The 20,777-nt window shown below is 41.8% G+C and overlaps 2 protein-coding genes across 7 annotated transcripts in view; one reads left to right on the top strand and one right to left on the bottom strand.

Annotated features, from left to right (window-relative positions):
- GPRIN1 (G protein regulated inducer of neurite outgrowth 1) overlaps positions 1–4,397 on the top strand; it is a 55,366-nt gene extending 50,969 nt beyond the window's left edge. Inside the window, exon 2 of the mRNA XM_056574716.1 lies at positions 548–4,397. Coding sequence (XP_056430691.1) covers positions 599–3,127 — 2,529 coding nt within the window. The 5' untranslated portion in view covers positions 548–598 and the 3' untranslated portion in view covers positions 3,128–4,397. The remainder of the gene's footprint in view (positions 1–547) is intronic.
- Positions 4,398–12,147: 7,750 nt separating this feature from the next.
- CDHR2 (cadherin related family member 2) overlaps positions 12,148–20,777 on the bottom strand; it is a 231,215-nt gene continuing 222,585 nt past the window's right edge. For all 6 annotated transcript variants that reach the window (XM_056574710.1, XM_056574708.1, XM_056574711.1 and 3 more), the window contains exon 32: positions 12,148–15,139. In XM_056574710.1, coding sequence (XP_056430685.1) covers positions 15,011–15,139 — 129 coding nt within the window. In that variant the 3' untranslated portion in view covers positions 12,148–15,010. The remainder of the gene's footprint in view (positions 15,140–20,777) is intronic.

Below are 20,777 nucleotides of genomic sequence, written 5' to 3'. Positions count from 1 at the left end.
TACATTTCCCATTGATTTGCATGCCACTTTAAACAAAAACCCCGACACTCACAAATGGGGGTAGTTAAGGGTTAAATTAACTATCCTATATTTTAAGTGGACATATAAGTAACATGTGACCAAGTATTATCGAAATATCTCCAGCCGTTTGGAAGTTATGCAGTAACATATAGTTCCCATTGACTTGTATGGGTCTTTAAACAATAACCCCGCCCCTGGCAAATGGGGGTGAGTAAGGGTTAAATCACCTATCCTATTTTTGTTGTTGACATATAAGTAACATGTGTGCCAAGTTTCATGTTAATATCTTTAGCCGTTTGGACGTGATGCTGGAACATACACACACACATACATACACACACACGTTGAGTTTTATATATATATATATATATATATATATATATATATATATATATATAGATAAGGATTTCATAGATGTTTATTATGATTCTTATTTCATTATCTAAAACTCATTAACTATAACTCATCGGTTTTATGTTTTCCTCTCTTGGGCCACTCTAATGTTCTTTTTGCATTTTTATTTTAGAATACTCTCAGGAAGGATTTTGAAATATTATGGAAGAGACCTGGTCCAACCATGGGCAGCCCTAAAGAGCCTCAGAGATTGCAGCTGTCAAGACCAGATGGTGCCAGTGAGAACATTTCCCTGCGTTCTCCTATTTCTGCAAGAATATGGCAGGCTGAAGATCCAACACGCAATGTAGGGTTTGATGGAGAGGATCTTTGTATGAGGAACTTCTGTGTCAGTGTACATGGAGACCATGAACTTCTGGAAGGAAGTCTCAGTTTTGACAGAGATGGAGATGATATTTTAGAAGTGCATGCGGATGGTGCATATTCTTTTCATGAAGGCAAGGAAGATCAAAGTTCATCAAGGAGTGTTGACTGCCACTATAAGCCCGATGTCCCACAAACAGAGACACTCGCTAAGGAGTCTCTTGAACAGAAAACAAATATTGCTTCTGCATCAGATGAAAAAGGAACAGACTTAAGTAATTCAAAAAACATGAAAGACAATAAGGGACAAATATTAAATGTCCCTGGTGTATCTGATGTGACTCTGTCCTTAGGAATGAATACGGATATGACCTCTACAGTTCAATATATACAAGAAAAAACATCAGATAAAGAGAAGGAAAATCTTAATGGAAAATCTGGATCAATGGAGTTTGCCAAAAGTATTGGTGAACAAGCAAGTAAAGCAATTCTGGCAGAAGCAATGGCAGAATATAAAGAGGTTACCAATGGAGAAATGAGAACAAAAACATTAGTATCTAACTTGCTGCCTTCAAATGCAGGCAGTGACATGGAAGAAAAACAGTATAGATCTATTGCAATAAGTCCTATCGTTCCCCCAGATGGAAGTTCATCTTTTACTTTTCATACTGGCTCAACATCATTTGCTAAAAATTCATGTGGAAAAGACAATGCTGGCAAGAATGATGATGTATCAAAAACTTATTCATTTGAACTGACCCCTGCCGAAGGTGAGGCTGGAGCACATGTAAAGTATAGGTCTGTGGCTGTCAGTCCCTTTATACCCCCTGGAGAAACAACATTATTCCCATTCCAAAAGGATCAGGTCCAGGAAGATATAAAAGGTTGTTCGGCTCAAACTACAAACACTGGAAAACAAGAGAAGCTGAATGATAGGATGGAAACCAGAGTAGAATATAAATCTGTAGCAGTGAGTCCAATCATTCCTCCAGAAGGGTCTACTTCCTTTACATTTCATGCATTAAGAACTGTTTCTGGCAACACAACAGAACAGGAAGCCCTGACTAAGGAAGTATTTCCGAAAACATATTCCTTCGAACTTACACCACCGAATCACGATGCAGGCACTCAAGCAGACACCAGAGCAGAGTGTGTATCCGTTGCAGTAAGTCCGATTATTCCACCAGATGGGGCATCTTCATTTATTTTCCAGTCAGATCTACTGAACAGAATAGGTGGAGAGAAAGTGTCAGACAATGTAAGTGCACAGAGTGGCACAAAAATGCAGTATGTATCTGTAGCGATCAGTCCCATTGTGTTTCCAGGTGGATCATCCTCTTTCACATTCAAAACAGAAAATAGTGATGTAGAGCCAAACAAAGATTTAAATATTAAAACTACAGATAATCTTCCTAAAACATATTCTTTTGAGATCACTCCTCCTGATGATGAACCTGGCACTAGTACCAGAGTGGAATATAGGTCTGTGGCAGTGAGCCCGATAATACCCCCAGATGAGGTTTCCTTTTCTTTCCAAACTGAAAGAGAGAAGGGACTAAGCTCTATGGACGCACTGCCTAAGAAATGTTCAATTGATCTGAAGCCTTCTATCCACGAAGTCGGGACACAAGCTGATAATAAAGTGGAATGTGTATCAGTGGCTGTGAGTCCCATTGTTATTCCACAGGGATCTTCATCTTTTCCTTTCCAAGGAGAACAAATTGCCTTGCACACTGAACAGACACAAAAGTTGGATTCCAGCAGTATAAGTGCCCTTCCAAAAACATTAGAACCAACAACTCTTTCTCATGATATAGGGATCCAAGTTGATACTATAGTACAGTGTGCTTCAATAGCTGTCAGTCCTATGGTACCCCTCCAAGGATCATGTTCTTTTGTGTTCCACACAGAGGACGCCAAGGTAGGCTCCACAACATGTTCACACATGCAAGAAAAGCCTGAGATGAAAGATGCAGAGATGCAAGTATCCTTTCCAGTTGAAACAAGATCTATTGCAACTGACCCAATGACACCAAAAGGGATATCACCAAAAGTTTCCTATCCTGAAGTCAAAGTAAAACAAGCAAAGGAAGATCACCCAGAACCTGTGCGAGAGGTCAGCTGGGATGAAAAAGGTATGACCTGGGAAGTGTATGGAGCATCAATGGAAGTTGAAGTTTTGGGAATGGCCATACAGAAGCACCTGGAAAAACAGATTGAGGAGCATGGGAGACAGAAGGTGATGACGCCTCAAAATACTGTTAGAGGTAGTTCTATTAGAGGTGCCGTAGGAAAAAACGAGAGCAAAAAAAGACAACCTGGTGCTTTCCGCTCCTTTTTTCAAAGACGATCCCGATGCTGCTCTCGTGCTGAACCAACTGCAGAGTGAACCATAAAATAATAAGCCATTTTGACTCTTTAAGAAAAGATACACAAATTATTGGTTAAGAAAAAATAAAGACAGAAACTATGAATTGGGAGAGATATTGATTGTCCACGTGGCAGTTCTTGTCTTAAGAGCTCAGTGGTTGGATTTAGGATGATTTCAATATTGTTTTAAGAAAAAAGCAAATGTGCATTTGTAATTTAATGTCAAAATCTTTTGGATGAAAAGCCAGGACAAGGGAAATGTTTTACAATGTACCATTGCATCTTGCTGCATTCTACCTTTAACACATTCCTGTCCGAGAATATACCATTTGGAAACCAATGTATTTGAGTAGGAAGTTATGAGGGTGACAGGGTGCTTCACATGGTGTCAGAGTTCCATAACAGTTTGCTACAATACCTGATAATATAGGCTGATTCTAGGGGGATCTTTCTTTCAGCAAAGGCCTCACTGATAAGACTTGGTCAGGAATTGTGTTCTAAAGCATAAAGGTAGAACTATATATTGCCCAGGTGAATTGTTAACAAAAAGACACGTTTTAGGAAAATGTATAGACTTTGGCCTTCTTTTACCAAAACTGTCTAAATGAAGAAACTGTGGCTTTATTGTCCAAAGTAACTTATTAGAGTCCAACTTCTTTTCTTCTTTGAGAAAGAAAGTTAAGCTGACAGGTTGTTATACAAGATAATTTTAGACAGTTTTAGACAGTTTTTCGTGGCAGGTGCTCTCTATAAGTGCAAGAAAAAGTGCAAACATGTCACACTAAAAAACATGCACAAAGGATGCAGTCTATCGCTAAGCCCTTATCCAACAGGAGAGAGGCCCCCCCAACAAACCTACCCTTCCCCTCCGGGCTAAAAGGCACCTGCAAGGATCTAGGTTCGATGCCCCTTTTTGCCGAAGCTACTAAAAAAAAAGGCCCAATGACTTAACTTTTTGCATCGCACTGAGGTCACACACAGTCTGAATACTGCGCTGTATTCTGAAAGCTCTTGACTTACTGAGAGCTGTTGTTCTGTGTTCTATGACCTTAGGAAATTATGTTCTAACTAGGTGTATGATGTGCCATTCTTTGTTCTGCATGTAGCATAAATGCCAGATAAAACACCATAACTGTAACATTGGCATTTGCTTCAGACAAAAAAATTTGCTCATATTTTCTACTCTCTTTGTTGCCATGGAAATCAGCTTTCACAAGTAGCCATATCTGTGTAAATTGTAAAAGGAACGTGTAAGCTGAACAAACACATCCACTTTCATGCAAATGCTTTGCAAACAGTTTACATATATATATATATATATATATATATATATATATATATATATACACACACATACATTTCCCAAAAAAAATAATTCTGCCAATATAATGAAAAACGCTCCTATTTATACAGTTTTTTATTTTATTTTTAACCCCTTAAGGACCCGGGCTTTTCCGTTTTTTCATTTTCAATTTTTCCTTCTTAACTTTAAAAAATCATAACTCTTAAAAATTTTCACCTAAAATTATATATATAATGGCTTAATTTTTGCGTCACTAATTCTACTTTGTAAAGACATTAGTCATTTTACCCAAAAATCTACGGTGAAACGGGAAAAAAAATCAATATGCGACAAAATTGATGAAAAAACACTATTTTGTAAGTTTTGGGGGTTTCTGTTTTTACGCAGTACATTTTTTGTCAAAAATGATACCTTATCTTTATTCTGTAGGTCCATACGGTTAAAATGATACCCTACTTGTATAGGTTTGAATTTGTATCACTTCCGAAAAAAATCATGAATACATGCAGGAAAATTTATACGTTTAAAATGGTAATCTTTTGACCCCTATAACTTTTTTATTTTTCTGTGTTCAGGGCGCTTTGAGGACTCATTTTTTGCGCCGTCATCTGACGTTTTTAGCGGTACCATTTTTGTTCTGATCAGACTTTTTGATCACTTTTTATTCACTTTTTTGTGGTATAAAAAGTGATCAAAAATGCGCTATTTTGGACTTTGGAATTTTTTTGCGCGTACGCCATTAAACGAGCGGTTTAAAAAGCGGTATATTTTTATAATTCGGACATTTCCGCACGCGGCGATACCACATATGTTTATTTTTATTATTATTTACATAATGTTTTTTTTATTTTTGGAAATGCCGGGTGATTCAAACTTTTATTAGGGGAAGGGATAATTGAAAGGGTTAATGATTTTTTTACATTTTTCTTATGCAATATTATAGCTCCTATAGGGGGCTATAACATTGCATGTACTGATCTTTTACACTGATTGATCCATCTCCATAGGAATGGATCAATCAGTGTTTTCGGCGATTGAATGCTCAAGCCTGGATCTCAGGCTTGAAGCATTCATTCGGCGATCGGACAGCACAGGAGAAGGTAAGAAGACCTCCTCCTGTGCTACAGCTGTTCGGGATGCCGTGATTATACCGCGGCGATCCCGAACAGCTCCCTGAGCTAACCGGCACATTTTACTTTCGTTTTTAGCGCTATTAGAGGCGGGTCCCGGCTTCACTATGACGCCGGGCCCGCCGCGATATGATGCGGGGTCACCGTGTGACCCCGCGTTATATCGCAGGTCCGGGACTCATGACGTACGCATACGTCATGGGTCCTTAAGAGGTTAAATTTGTGCTGTTGGCTCCTCAATCCTGTCTACAGACTAGACGAGTTGTGACCATTTAAAAGTCTACAGCTCATAAAGACATTACACATTGCAATAATTTTCCTGTGTGATGTCACCTTTGCTCCTCCTTTCTGCATCTCTCAACTGATATCACTTCTGATCTAAGGGACCTCAGATTCTTTTTTCCTAGCAGGACTTACTTTTGTGGTCACAGACAATCATACACATAGGTCCCTGTGAGAGAGTAGGTCAAGCAAGTTCCACTTTTGAGGCTAGAGAAGGTCATGAAAGAACACTTCTAGGTCTCAGCTATGCTGATGGGGAACCAGGTACAGTTGAACTAAAGGATGAGGATAGTGGGATAAGACCATAAAGTTGCGCACATGGTTGAACCATTCTGCATGCTCCACGGTTAGACTATGTCCTTTGGCAGTCAGTGCAGTGCCCTTTTAACTGCTGTGTAAATGCTAATTGGTAAATTCCTGCCCCAAATGACGTCATCCATGATGCTCTGTCCAAAAATCACAGGACAGAGTATGATCAGAGAAGAGGGAGTGGCTGACAACAGCAAGCCAGGCCCCAACAAGATATATAGTCACATAGTCCATGTCTTGGGAGGCTTCAGAGGGAGCAGTAGACAGAGTGTGCAGCCTTTTGTGACTTCCTGCTGGTAAGCAACTGTGCAAAGCAGCAAAACAATGCATAACTGATAACAGATACATATTACAATATGATTAACTGCTCAAAAGCATAATATATCAAAGGAAAAATGAATCGCCAGCTAAACCCTTTAAGTACTGTTTTTCAGTGTAATGATATTTGAAAAGGACAGATTTTATTGGAATTTCATTTATAATAGGAAAGTAACTACTTTTCCGATTACTAATTAGTAACAGTCTAGTTATGGTGCAGTCTTTTCATGAATTTTAAATTTGATACATATTCTCTGGTTTTGATGTAATCTCAGTATTGGCTTAAAGAAAATGCAGGCAAAACTGATGTTATGGGCTTTTGCCATAATTTTGCATTGGTTAAATTGTACCTGTCCTTAGCATAAACTTTTAATATAATGTAGATAATACCATTATATGTATATTTGTTTTATACATTGGTTAAACATTTGGTATATTTTGGGGTGAAAAAGTGGTGTCCCTGCAGCTTTTGCCTGTTTGTCTCTATGTGGAGACCAAATACAGGAAGTGAGGGCAGCACAAGCAGGACTCTCTGCAGGTTATTGGCTTGTCAATCATCCTGATGTGTGAGTGCACAGAGTACTGCTTGTCCTCAGTGCACAGAGCCAGCTTGTCCTCAATGTACAGAGCCCTGCTTGTCCTCAGTGCACAGAGCCTGCTTGTCCTCAATGTACAGAGCCCTGCTTGTCCTCACTGCACAGAGCCCTGCTTGTCTTCACTGCACAGAGCCCTGCTTGTCCTCACTACACAGAGCCCTGCCTGTCCTCAGTGTACAGAGCCCTGCTTGTCCTCACTGCATAGAGCCCTGCTTGTCCTCAGTGTACAGAGCCCTGCTTGTCCTCAGTGTACAGAGCCCTGCTTGTCCTCACTGCATAGAGCCCTGCTTGTCCTCAGTGTGCAGAGCCCTGCTTGTCCTCGGTGTACAGAGCCCTGCTTGCCCTCACTGCATAGAGCCCTGCTTGTCCTCAGTGTACAGAGCCCTGCTTGTCCTCAGTGTATAGAGCCCTGCTTGTCCTCACTGTACAGAGCCCTGCTTGTCCTCACTGCACAGAGCCCTGCTTGTCCTCACTGCACAGAGCCCTGCTTGTCCTCACTGCACAGAGCCTTGTTTGTCCTCAGTGTACAGAGCCCTGCTTGTCCTCACTGCACAGAGCCCTGCTTGTCCTCAGTGTACAGAGCCCTGCTTGTCCTCAGTGCACAGAGCCCTGCTTGTCCTCAGTGCACAGAGCCCTGCTTGTCCTCAGTGTACAGAGCCCTGCTTGTCCTCAGTGCACAGAGCCCTGCTTGTCCTCAGTGTACAGTGCCCAGCTTGTCTTCAGTGTACAGAGCCCTGCTTGTCCTCAGTGTACAGAGCCCTGCTTGTCCTCAGTGCACAGAGCCCTGCTTGTCCTCAGTGCACAGAGCCCTGCTTGTCCTCAGTGCACAGAGCCCTGCTTGTCCTCAGTGTACAGAGCCCTGCTTGTCCTCAGTGCACAGAGCCCTGCTTGTCCTCAGTGTACAGAGCCCAGCTTGTCTTCAGTGTACAGAGCCCTGCTTGTCCTCAGTGTACAGAGCCCTGCTTGTCCTCAGTGTACAGAGCCCTGCTTGTCCTCAGTGCACAGAGCCCTGCTTGTCCTCAGTGTACAGAGTCCTGCTTGTCCTCACTGCACAGAGCCCTGCTTGTCCTCACTGCACAGAGCCCTGCTTGTCCGCCCATGCTTACTGTATTTGGCCTCCTCACAGAGACAAACAGGCAATAGCTGCAGGGACAAAACATACACATTTTGTAACCAATGCATATTACAAATATACATATAATGTTATTTTCTACATTATATCAAAAGTTTTTCTAATGACAGGTACACTTTTATTCCAGGATTTTTTAACATGCATTATAAACATGCATGTTGATATTGTACATGAGTACAAATGGCAAATCATACAGTTGGCAACACGCTTGGAAAAAAAATTCCACACGTATATAGTACAGGATTCCTGAATGTCTATGCTGCAGATGTAATCCAAAAAGTGTGTCCATTAAGCACAAATATCTTGAATTCTGTACAGTGCTAAAAACTGGAATTCTGCTCTTTGCAAAGGAAATGCAAATTTACAACAACATATATACTAAAGTATAATCTACATGTATGGGAATATGTTAGCATAGATTGGTTTTGACCAAAAAATTATATTAATTCAAAAAGCCAAACAAAAAGATACCGACTTTTTATGTATACATCGGTCAATAGCATACAGCAGCCATAAAGATGTATACTCTGTACAACAGTGTGCCAGAAATAGTTCTGTTAAATTAGCTCCATTTAAGTTAGATAAAGTAGATCACTACATAATTACTAAAATAAAACAGAGTGACAGTTATATAGTATCCAGTGTGCTGCTTTACATTTCCCCTGTGACAGTATGACATTTTATTGATTGTTCTAGTTAATAAAGTGTAGGCTAAAAATATATAACAAACATTTGCTTCATCCATTGTTCCTCCGAAATCCATTGTTTTATCTGGAGGAGGGAACTTTAGGTTGAAGGCTAGAGATGAGCGAAGCATTATTAATTCTCTGTGAACCTCAAACCTGGTGGTGGTGAAGAGATGGCAGTACATGGACCTTAGAGCCTCATGGGGCGGAATGACCCATTTGCCACATACAAATACATAAATAAATGACGTGGTAAGAAGGGATCATGTTATAGATTTTTCTTTAAGTTAAGTCTCTGCTGGTGAACCTATTCTACCATCTCCATTAAAGGAGTACTCTGCCCTAGACATCTTATCCCCTATCCAAAGGATGGGGGATAAGATGTCTGATCGTAGGGGTCCTGCTGCTGGGGACCCCCGCGATCTCCCTGCTGCACCCGGTAATTGTTTAAAGCGTCGGGTGCAGCGCCGGAGGTATGTGATGTCACACCCCGCTCGTGATGTCATGGCCACACCCACACCCATAGACTCGCATTGAGGGTGCGTGGCAGTGATTTCACGAGCGGGGCGTGAACATGATGTCATGGGCCTCCGCCCCGGATCGCCAGTCAAGCTCACTTCGTGCACCAGATGTCTAGGGTGCCGCAGTTGAGATAGGGGATAATATGTCTTTGGATAAGGGATAAGATGTCTAGGGGCAGAGTACCCCTTTTAAGCTCACTGATAGGAATACAGACAGATGGAATGGGATGCTATCTATTTCACATAGCTATATTGATATCTTTTATCTGAGCTTGGGTAGCATAATGACAATTGAAAATGAGAAGGGAGGTTCAAAATCCCAAAAAGGTTTAAAAATCTTCAGTTTAGAGATGGAGAGAGTATTGAAAGACTACAAGAACCAGAGAGTAAACTTCATAGAACCTTAGAGTACTTCTAATTCTATCAACTATTATTTGGGGTAAAGTTAAATGACAACCAAGTGCAAGGTTGCCTACTATAACAATAGCATTAAAGAGGTCTCACTGTAAATAATGTAAAAAGAGATTTCTAAATCACACTCATTTCACAATCCCTTAGACTGCAATATTGCGATTTCTGGGCTATGGAACATGAAGAGAAATCCGGTAAATAAAACTGTGACCTTTTTCAGAATTTGTGTTTGTACTGAGGTTATGCTGACATGGCTGGCCTCTTCTGTTATATCTCAGGAACTGGGAAAACGCATTAAAAGTATTACTAGATAACAAAGCTAGTACAGTAGGTACTGATCAAGCCAGAGTAATAGGAACTATGCTGTAAATATAGGTCAAAAACGTCATGGGTTTTAGCTATAGTTCAGCTAAGCACAATCAGTGTACCCCAAAAACAGATATATTCCTTTATACAACATAGGCATCCTTGGTCTCCTCTACTTGGGTTCCTCCTATGTTTTCTTACTAAGCATTGTGGATGCTAGGCACACATGCTGTTCATGAAAAGCCATGAAGAGATGTAGTATTAAGGATAAAATTGTGAACCCACTGGGCAAGCACTGCTTTTTTATATGTTGATGTGATTTGTGTCTTCTGCTATTTCCTGTATTAATCTTGTAGTCTCTTCTAATACATGAAAACAGTTGTTACTATCATTCTGTCACTGGAGAAGGTGGCAGACACAAGAGGTAAAGGAGTGTTGATGCTAAAACGCCATGGTAATCTCATTGTAAATAAGAGCGAGGTGTTTGAGGTGAACTATTTGCTAGACGTACTATTACCTCAGACCTGGGACAATGGAGGATTTTTCTTCTTGTATATAGCTGTGTCATTCATAGGTTCAGTATTGGTCTGTGCTCCTGAGTAGCCTGCAAACATTGCATGTATGCCATTCTGCCCTCAGGCTTGCAATATTACATTGCATGGGAGCAGTATCACATGTTCACACAAAAGATAGTTATGTGTTATATAGTTTAATGTATATAATATCAGAGATAGACAATCAGGGGAGGGGTAACCTGTCTGAGACACATAAAGGTGGTCAAACACTAATGTGCCTCACTATTTTAGCTGATCAGGTAACTTCATGCAAAACATCACTGGTTTAGCTTATAAGAAGTTGTAAAGTGCCCTTATAATACAACAAGACAAGGATCCATCAACGCCTTGGGTCCTAGTGATAAGGTTCTGCACTAATGTTATATGTATGTTTATTGCTACTAAGGATACAATGGACTTTATAATAATAAATAATTAGTTCCATCTTATTATAAATATTTATTTACTAAATGGATGTTACATAATGATTATATCCCCACCTTTTTATTTCATGGGGCATGAGCAAAGCACAACTTATCTCCATGGACAGTATTGTGTGAAGGCTTTATGTTCGGTGTACCCTCATTGTCTACTCCATATTGTAACATCAACTTGGTAATGTCGGTTTATTTCTAAACAATTTGCCTTAGCCCCAGTGACAGATTGGTACCAGCCGAGCAGCTGTCTCGCTCTCTCTCTCTCTCTCTTTCTTTCTGATGTTCTTGTAATTTCAGCAATTGTTACACATTTCTTCTTCTTCGCTGTTCTAGTTATGATGTGGAGTTCTATCACGTGCCATAGACTTTTTATATTCATGTGATATGGTGAAATTCTGTACTTTTTTCCTTTACTATCCTTTTTCTTCTGGGTAAAAGTTGTAGAAATGATGTTGGTTAATAAAATATGGAGGGAAAAAACATTGATTTGCTTCTTCTTTATCATGTGCATACTTCTCCTAATCATATATATATATATATATATATACACACTGCCCACTCAGGAAGCAACACAGATTGACAATCAATTTCACATACTGTTGTGCAAATGGAACAGACAACAGGTGGAAATTATAGGCAATTATCAAAACATCCCCAATAAAGGAGTTGTTCTGCAGGTGGTGATCACAGACCACTTCTCAGTTCCTATGCTTCTTGGATTCTAGAGAAAGGAAGGAAGGCGCCTCATGTGCGGGATCAGTAGATCTTGCAGGTGGGGGTGGGGGAAGGTGATTCCCAAGCCGCTTACCGAAGTTGGTTGTGCGCCCACACACAACAAGGTTAGGAGCAGAAGAGATATGAAGGCAGGTCCACTGCAGCCCTCCTGGATATGTGTAGAATCAAAGGCGAATGACCAGGGAGTCAGGAGTTTGTCTGGCGCAGAGAGGAACCATCAGACAGCCAAGTAAAATCAATGGATTTATTAGATGCAACACGTTTCGCTGCGCATGCGCAGCTTCATCGCCTTATGCTTCTTGGATGATATTTTGGTTACTTGTGAATGCTGGCGGTGCTTTCACTCTAGTGGTAGCGTGAGATGGATTCTACAACCCACACATATGGCTCAGGTAGTGCAGCTCATCCAGGATGGCACATCGATGGGAGCTGTGTCAAGAAGGTTTGCTGTGTCTGTCAGCGTAGTGTCCAGAGCATGGAGGCGCTACCAGGAGACAGGCCAGTACATTAGGAGACGTGGAGGAGGCCGTAGAAGGGTAACAACCCAGCAGCAGGACCACTACCTCCGCCTTTGAGCAAGGAGGAGCACTGCCGGAGCCCTGCAAAATGACCTCCAGCAGGCCACAAATGTGCATGTGTCCACTCAAACGGTCAGAAACAGACTCCATGAGGGTGGTACGACGTCCACAGGTGGAGGTTATGCTTACAGCCCAACACCGTGCAGGATGTTTGGCATTTGCCAGAGAACACCAAGTTTGGAAAATTCACCACTGGAGCCCTTCACAGATGAAAGCAGGTTTACACTGAGCACATGTAACAGACGTGAGAGTCTGGAGATGCCGTGGAGAACATTCTGCTGCCTGCAACATCCTCCAGCATGTCCAGTTTGGTGGTGGGTCAGTAATGGTGTGGGTTGACATTTATTTGGGGGACCGCACAGCCTTCTATGTGATTGCCAGAGGTAGCTGACTGCCATTAGGTACCGAGATGAGATCCTCAGACCCCTTGTGAGACCATATGCTGGTGCGGTTGGCCCTGGGTTCCTCCTAATGCAAGACAATGCTAGACCTCATGTGGCTGGAGTGTGTCAGCAGTTCCTGCAAGAGGAAGGCATTGATGCTATGGACTGGCCCGCCCATCCCCCAGACCTGAATACGAGTGAGCACGTCTGGGACATCATGTCTCGCTCCACAGACTGTCCAGGAGTTGGTGGATGCTTTAGTCCAGGTATGCCGGCACATGGAGGCCACTCACACTACTGAGCCTCGTTTCGACTTGTTTTAAAGGACATTACATCAAAGGTATTTGTAGTATATTGTGTAGATTTGCTATATATGTCTATGGTGGAAAACTCCTTAGTTATGAAATCCTTTTAATTATTGAAATTATTTTAAAAGCACCGTCTGTTGTGCCAAAGGTAACAAGAGCTGAAAAGTATGGATAACTTAACAGTCCGGAGAAGTAAACCCCCGCAATCTACTTTAATGGGCCCCTACAGGAGATTGCGAGGGGTCCTTGCATGCTTCATCCCCAACTTTCCTGATAAAGCACAAGTGATGGCCCTCTCAGCCAGGCAACAGCCGCAGTGAGTACTGCTGCAGTTCCCTGCACTACCCCTTCAAATTAGTACAATAAGTACACTGGTAAAATTTTAAACATCAACAAAAATTTTATATAAATCCATATGCTTTTGGAAAATCGAATTTATTCATATCATATATTCAATCACAATAAATAAAAAAAAGCACACACTATTATAAACAAAGATAATCAGAAACATAAAAGCAAAGATCAAAAACATAAATGCAACTGTGGTCATGACAAGGGTCAACCATGCTACAATGCAGCCAATATAAATGAATGAGGTGGTGTTGTGACCCGCAAGTGGCTGCTACCATGACCCAACAATCACAGCCACTTGCGGGTTATAACACAATCCCATTTACTTACATTAGCAGCAATGTAGAGATCATTTATTGAAGGCAACGCAATGATTTTTGGCCACATGGCTTACAACCAAAGTTACAATGTAGCCACGGTATAATATCTATCACTTTAACCCTTTCTCTTGGGATACCTTTTGGGCTTTAAGCCCAAGCAATTTTTTCACTGTCGCTTTCCAAGTGTCGTAACTTTTTCTATTTTTCTGTTGACAAAGCCATATTAGGCTTGTTTTGTTTTTTTTTGCAGAAGAAATTGAACTTCTTAATGCCACCATTTTGGAGTACATATATCTCATTAGTAAGTTTTTGTTAACCCTTTCTTGCTGGTCAAATAGTAAAAAGGTGATTCTGTCATTTTTTGCATTTTAAACTTATGCCGTAACTGTAAGGTAAAAATAATATTATAGCTTTCTATAGGTTTCTTTATTTATTGCCATAATATAGACATTTAAACATATATATGTAATTCGTGTCGCCACATTACATGATCCATTTTGTCTGACGGCACTATGTAAGGGTTCATTTCTTATGGGAAAACTTGCCGTTTTTAATTGGTACCATTCTGGGAAATGTTTGACTGTTTTGTTATCGTATCTTTACTTTTCTCTTTTTTGGGAGAATAACAAAATATTACAATCATGGTGTTTTTTACAGCGTACAAACTTGTGGGATAAATGATGAATCACTTTATTGTTCAGGTGGTTATGAACGTGACAATATCAAATATGTGTTTGTTTTTTATGTTTTATGTCTAAGTATGGTATAAAGTGAAAATATATCTATATTTTTATTTTACATTTTTTTTTATTACATTTTATTATGTGCTTTTTTTTTTTTTTTTTACATTTTTTTACTTTCCACTAGTCCCACAAGGGGACTAACAGTGATCACTGCACTAGTCATCTAGCATACTGTTGATAAGCAATATACCCAACCATGCTGTACAGCATAGCTGGGTACACAGACACCCATGGCAACCCCATAAGAAGGGTTTCCCATTATATCATTTACATGCAAACATGTCCTGGAGGTTCTCAAAGCTAGAGATAGGAAAGATTATGTAGTAAACAGAGTAATTGGAAGACATCTCCTGTTCTATTGTCATTGAGAAACATTATAGTAAGCCACTCTTACAGCATGAAGTGGTTAGAAGACTAGATTTTGTTCCGCTATGTTCTTTTGTGCTTAGTTGTAAGGCGTGTAGTTCAGATGGACTTTAGCTTCCATTATACTGATAGATCACAAATCAGTCGTGTCTAGAGCCATGTTACTGTAGGACATATTTTCTCTGTCATTAAGAGCAGCTGCCAGAGGCTCTTCCCAATGTCCACTATCTTTAGAGACAAAACTTGCATCCTCTCTGACATCCTGTATATAAAAATGGAAAGGTTAGAGGATTAGGTGTACACAAAATATAGTACTAAGTAGGAAAGTTGTAATGACTAACATAAAGCAAAATAATTGTATTACCCACCAGGATTTGTCCTAGATGCATGCTCTTTTATTTAGCCCATTTATCCAAGGATTGAAGAGTTATATCAATGTGTTTACATGTAGAGTGCATTTGGCATGTTTTTTAGATCCTTTCAGTATTTTTGCATTTTATGTTGAGGCATTAAAATAAAATAAAATAAAAGTTTTTCCTTCATCGTTTTACATTCAATACCCCATAATGGCAAAGTGAAAATAGAATGTCACAAATCTCATTGACATAAGAATTCAGACCCCCTTACTCAGTACTTAGTTGAAGCACTTTAAGCAGTGATTACAGACTCCAGTCTTCTTGAGTATGATGCTACAAGGTTTGTACACCTAATAGGCACATATCCACTTTTTTGATTGATGAATTGCCTCGGATATAAATACATCCAATGAGATTACCTGTGTGACCAATACAATATACACAGTCTAGGTTTGGCACACCTGGATTTGGGCATTTTCTTACATTCTTCTCTGCAGATCTTCTAAAGCTCTGTCAGGTTGGAAGGGGACCATCGGTTAACAGCCATTCCAGGTCTCTCCAGAGATGTTCAGATTGGGTTTAAAGGGGTACTACCGCGCTGACAATGTCACGATCACCGGCCCCGTCATCAGACCCAGAGCGGATGTTCGCTCCGGGGCCTGATGAGAGTGGGGTGCTGCGTGCGAGATCGCGGGGATCCCCAGCGGTGGGACCCCACGCGATCAGGCAACTTTCCCCTTATCCTTTAGATAGGGGATAAGTTGTCAGCACGGTAGTACCCCTTTAATTCAGAACTCTGGCTGGGCCACTCAAGGATAGTAACAGAGTTGTACCTAAACCATGCCTGTGTTGTATTAGCTGTGTTTAGGGTCATTGTCTTGTTGGAAGGTAAACTTTTGGTCCAGTTTAAGGTCCAGAACACTCTGAATCAGGTTTTCTTTCAAGGGGCACTCATGTACATAAGTACTTAAAGAGTACCTATCATCAAGTAAAAATTTTAATATTGTATTCCTTATGAAAAGTTAAGCCTATTTGCCATATATATCTTCATTACAAAAATTCATAAAAAAATCATTATTTCCATCAATTTTTTACTGTTGAAAAAGTGGCCACTAGCTGTCTCTCTTCTGTAGTGTTCAGCAGGCCCCGCATAACCTCCAGACTTGTGCCGGACTGGCACAAGTCCGAGCTCCGGAAGTGCGGAGAACATAATATGTGAAAAAGTAAAAGGGTATGAAAACTTTCTGAATGCATTGTACTTGTATGTACAAATCAACATTGCTGCAGATCTCAATACCCCACTTCTCACTATTCTACTGGACAAAAGTATGAATGGACACGCCCCATTGACAAATGGAAAGGTAATATCCATTTTTTTAATTTACTCAATTTCCTTTAACAAATGTTATTTTTACATTATTAAGTGTAACATGATGCGGAAAATAAATACGATATATACAATATAAAGAACAAAACAAAATGTTAAAAAAGTAAGAGAGTATAAAAACTTTCTGAATGTATTGTACTTGTATGTATAAATCTACATGCAAACTTGCAGCAGAGCTCAATATCCGACTTACTATTCCCGGAGACTAGTTTTTTGTTTTAGTTTTTTGGTTTTTTTTTTTACCCGAAAAATTCCAGAAAAATGTAAACTGCTTTTCAAGCATTTTTGTGACACCAGGTCGTGGTTTATCCTCTACACCACCCGAAGAAATACAGCTGGATCCTGGGCTAGGCACAGGGGCAGATAATGACTCCGACGCCAAGTTATGGAACAATGGCAGCTTTACTGAGTCAGACAGATTTAACAGTCTATACACCTTGGCTAGGCCCACGGAGGTGACCATTGACTTCAGAGACCTTAGTGCTTGCTGAGACTTATAGTGGACTTGGACAATTTGGATGCAGGCCACGCTGACTTGAGACAGGATGACTTGGACTTACTTGACTATGGCATACTATGACTGACTTTACCCCTTCTGTAGCTTACCAGGCTTTGACTTGACCTGTGGGGTACTGGACTTTAGGATACGTGGCTGCATGGTAGACTTTAGGCCTCTTTAGGACTCCAGACACACACCTAGGACTTAATCTTAGTGCAACTAAGCAAAGACTTAAAGAGAGTTAGGAGGCTCCACCCAGGGCTTATATGTAAGAGACTCTGGTGGGGTCCCATAGGTCACCCTTAGGTCACATGGTCACTGGTACCTCACTGGGTTACAATCACATGACAACAGGTCTTAAAGGCATAACACATTTTATGTACATTACATGGTATAACATAGGAATTTAATGGAGTAGCTAGAACACAAGTGCAGGGGGGCCCAGGGGTCACTGTATGGAGTCTGCCAGACCGGGCAGCTAGAGTACTGGGGTGCAACTGTACTGGGCCACCACAAACTCCCCCTCTTAACAACAGCCGTCCTCGGCACCCAGTCCTGGATGGCGGACAACATTAAAGTGGCCACTGGGGCCAGGTGATACTAACAGTTCCTGGGGCATTGATACCAAATGTCCTTCTCAGGTCTGAGGAATAAACAACAAATAACTGGGGAAGAGTCAATGTGGCATTGGTGAGAATGTACTTTACATGCTCCTTTGTGAGTGTATTGATAATTGGGCTGGTTAGACATGTGAAGTTGTGAGTCTTGCAACTGCATACAGAAACACATTTGATACTGATCAGGCTGCCAGAGGCTTTCTACCCGAATGCCTTAGCTGCTGGGGCCCTTCGGCAATTTCTACTTCTCCCCAGAACACTATGCACATTTTTAGACAATATAATGATATTACATGATTAACTATACATGGTTCCTCTACCTCTATTCGTGTTTCACCTATGCTTCAGGAAAACCCTCTGGCCAGTAGAGTACCCTGTACACAATGGACAGGAAAATGATTAGACATTTACACATTTCTGACTATGTATGGACTGGATAATATACATTTTAGCTACTGCCTGACTAGACATGACATTTGACTAGTTTCTACACATAAAGCACTATGTACATGACATTAGCATTATCTATGCTAGACTGACTAAATATACAAAGGTACTATCACTCTCGGTACCTAGCTGGTATCTGTCATGGCAGTGAGGTAGTGGATATGCTCCTCCTGACCTAGTAAGGATACCTCCTACATAAATTCCCATGGACAAAAATAGTAAATACTCTTACATTTTTGTACCAACATGTTATATACATTTTTTACAATGTGCCTTAAACAATATAGTACAACAACATTGGCATCACCTGTGCAAAAATATAAATGGTAAAATATATATATTACTCTGAATATATATATTTTTTTAGAGTACCGCTCCACAGTTCTGGTACATTTAGAGTTCTCAGTAAAGGATCACGGCTAAAAGCCGGGCACGTACACTTACGCAAATGGTTACAGAAGTTCTTGGTAAGTCCACCATGCGCTTTTCTTAAACGTTGCAGGAACCTGAAAACAACAACAGCTCTTCACAAAACGAAGTTAGTGACAAGTAGCAAAGTTATCACTTGTAAACTCTTCAGCCTGGGTATTTGCCATCCCAGCCTCACCTGTCGGACTGCTTCCAAGGCTGGGACATATAATGGGGTCCACAGGACTGGGCCCCCTCCTATGGACTTACTCAGGTATTCCAGTTTACCCGGGATAAGGTAGACTCGGTAATGGTGGGGCTGATGGTAACCACCATTTGCACTGCAGCATCTTGCGCCACTGGGGGAACAGTAGTTGGTGCCTATTAGGCCGGCCAAACCTCCTCCTCAGGAGGAGTAGGCCGAGGCACTTTAGTTGGTGCCCGCTGATTAGTCCAAACCTCCTCGACCACAGGAGTAGGCCTGGGCACAACTGTAGATGACTTGTGCAGGAACCTTTGTGCCATGAAAGGCATCTCGGGCAAGTAGACCTCTTGGATGGTACCTCTGACCTTAGGTGGAAGCAAACCAAAGGGATCTGCGTCCCAGTCGTCCGATGGGAAGTAGGCAAAAGGAATTTGTGTTGGATTTTTTGGACGGGTCACTGCTGCCACCTACTCTCCTCTCATACTTTGTACAGGAGTCTATTCCAAGATCTCCCCGCTCTCTAGAGAATGCAGTGGTGGGGGAAGATAGTCTCTCTGCACTGCCCGATGATTGACCAAGATGGTCCCACCATGACGACAGTCCATGAGGGTGCCAAACCCCCGCACTTTGTCAAATTTTACAACTGTGGCTCTGCGGTGTTCCAGGGGTGGCTCTCCCTCTCGGGGATGGTCCAACTTTCTGATGTACAGGGCCTCTAATGCTTTTGTGTCTTCTGCTGCGCCTGTCGCACCTCATATGGCAACAGCTTTGGGCCATATTCTTTCATTCTTTGTGCCCTCAGTCCTTCTACAATTTTTGATGCCTGATGAAGCACACATGCGGGAAACACGTTGCACCCTGGGAATAAATGTTTTACCGCTTCTACCCTGTCTGGTCCTTCAGCGCCTGAACTCCATGTTCCTTGGAGGTTTTTGTTTTGCATTGCTACACTGGTGGAACGGCAGCAGTGGACCACTGTCACATACTCTCACCCAAGTTGTGCTGGCCCATGCACAACTTGTTTTGGTAAGCGCTATTTTCCACCTAGTGTCTTACATTGATTTGGCGATATTACACCATGGAGCGCTCCTTCTTTTTCTTCTCTTCTACAATTTCGGCCACCTGGGATTTCTTTCCTAGCCCTCTCGAACTGGGTCATCGGAACTGGGGATGGGACTTTCCTGGCAGGGGAAGTAGGTGCTCCCTCTTGTACTGGATTAGTCTGGAATCATCACCAAATAACCACCTGGGTAACGGCGGTTACCAGGCACGTACAGCAGACTTTTGGACCTGGGGGTTTCCTCTGGGCTAGGGGTAGAAGGAGGAGTAGAGAAAGCAGCCTCAGCCAGGGTATTCACTTCTGACTCCTCTGTATGGATTTCATCCCAGGATCCCCAGGTCCAGTGGTGAGTGGACAGCCTCACCGGCGATGATCCTCTGGAAGATGCCGGCATTCCCTCCGTTGGGGTTGCTGGCCAGTCCCCATCGTCCTCGGACAGCGAGACTTGGTAGCAGGCCTCTTCGGCCCCGATGGAGATATACTGTAGACGATCTGCCAGCTCCTAAAACATTTGTGCCGCTGCAACTTTCTGGGCCTCCGGCGCCATCTTGGGACTATACGACCTCGTGCTTGCCTATTCCACCATGTTGCTCCACTTGCAGACTTCCGGCAAACGGAGAGGATCTGGCGGTGCTGCTCCTTTTATGCTGGGTTTCAGGAAAATGGCTGCCGGCCGGAAGTGCATCAGCAGTGCAGCACTGACTTCTGCTCCCCCGGATCTTTACAGTTCCACTTAGGTATTAATACAGCAACATGGTTTCCACACCCAGGGGCGGGATGCTGACCAGCACGGGACATTTCCGCGACACATCTTTAACCCTTGCAAGTACAGGCAACACTTTATAACATGGCATAGCTTCAGACCTGATTTTGCAAATGGTAGGCACAGATTCACAATGGCAGATAACAGTCTTTTCTTCA

This window comes from Hyla sarda, chromosome 4 (genome assembly GCF_029499605.1).
Source record: "Hyla sarda isolate aHylSar1 chromosome 4, aHylSar1.hap1, whole genome shotgun sequence".
NCBI lineage: Eukaryota > Metazoa > Chordata > Amphibia > Anura > Hylidae > Hyla > Hyla sarda.
Note: the sequence above shows the minus strand (reverse complement) of the source record. Positions and strands in the feature narration are given on the sequence as shown.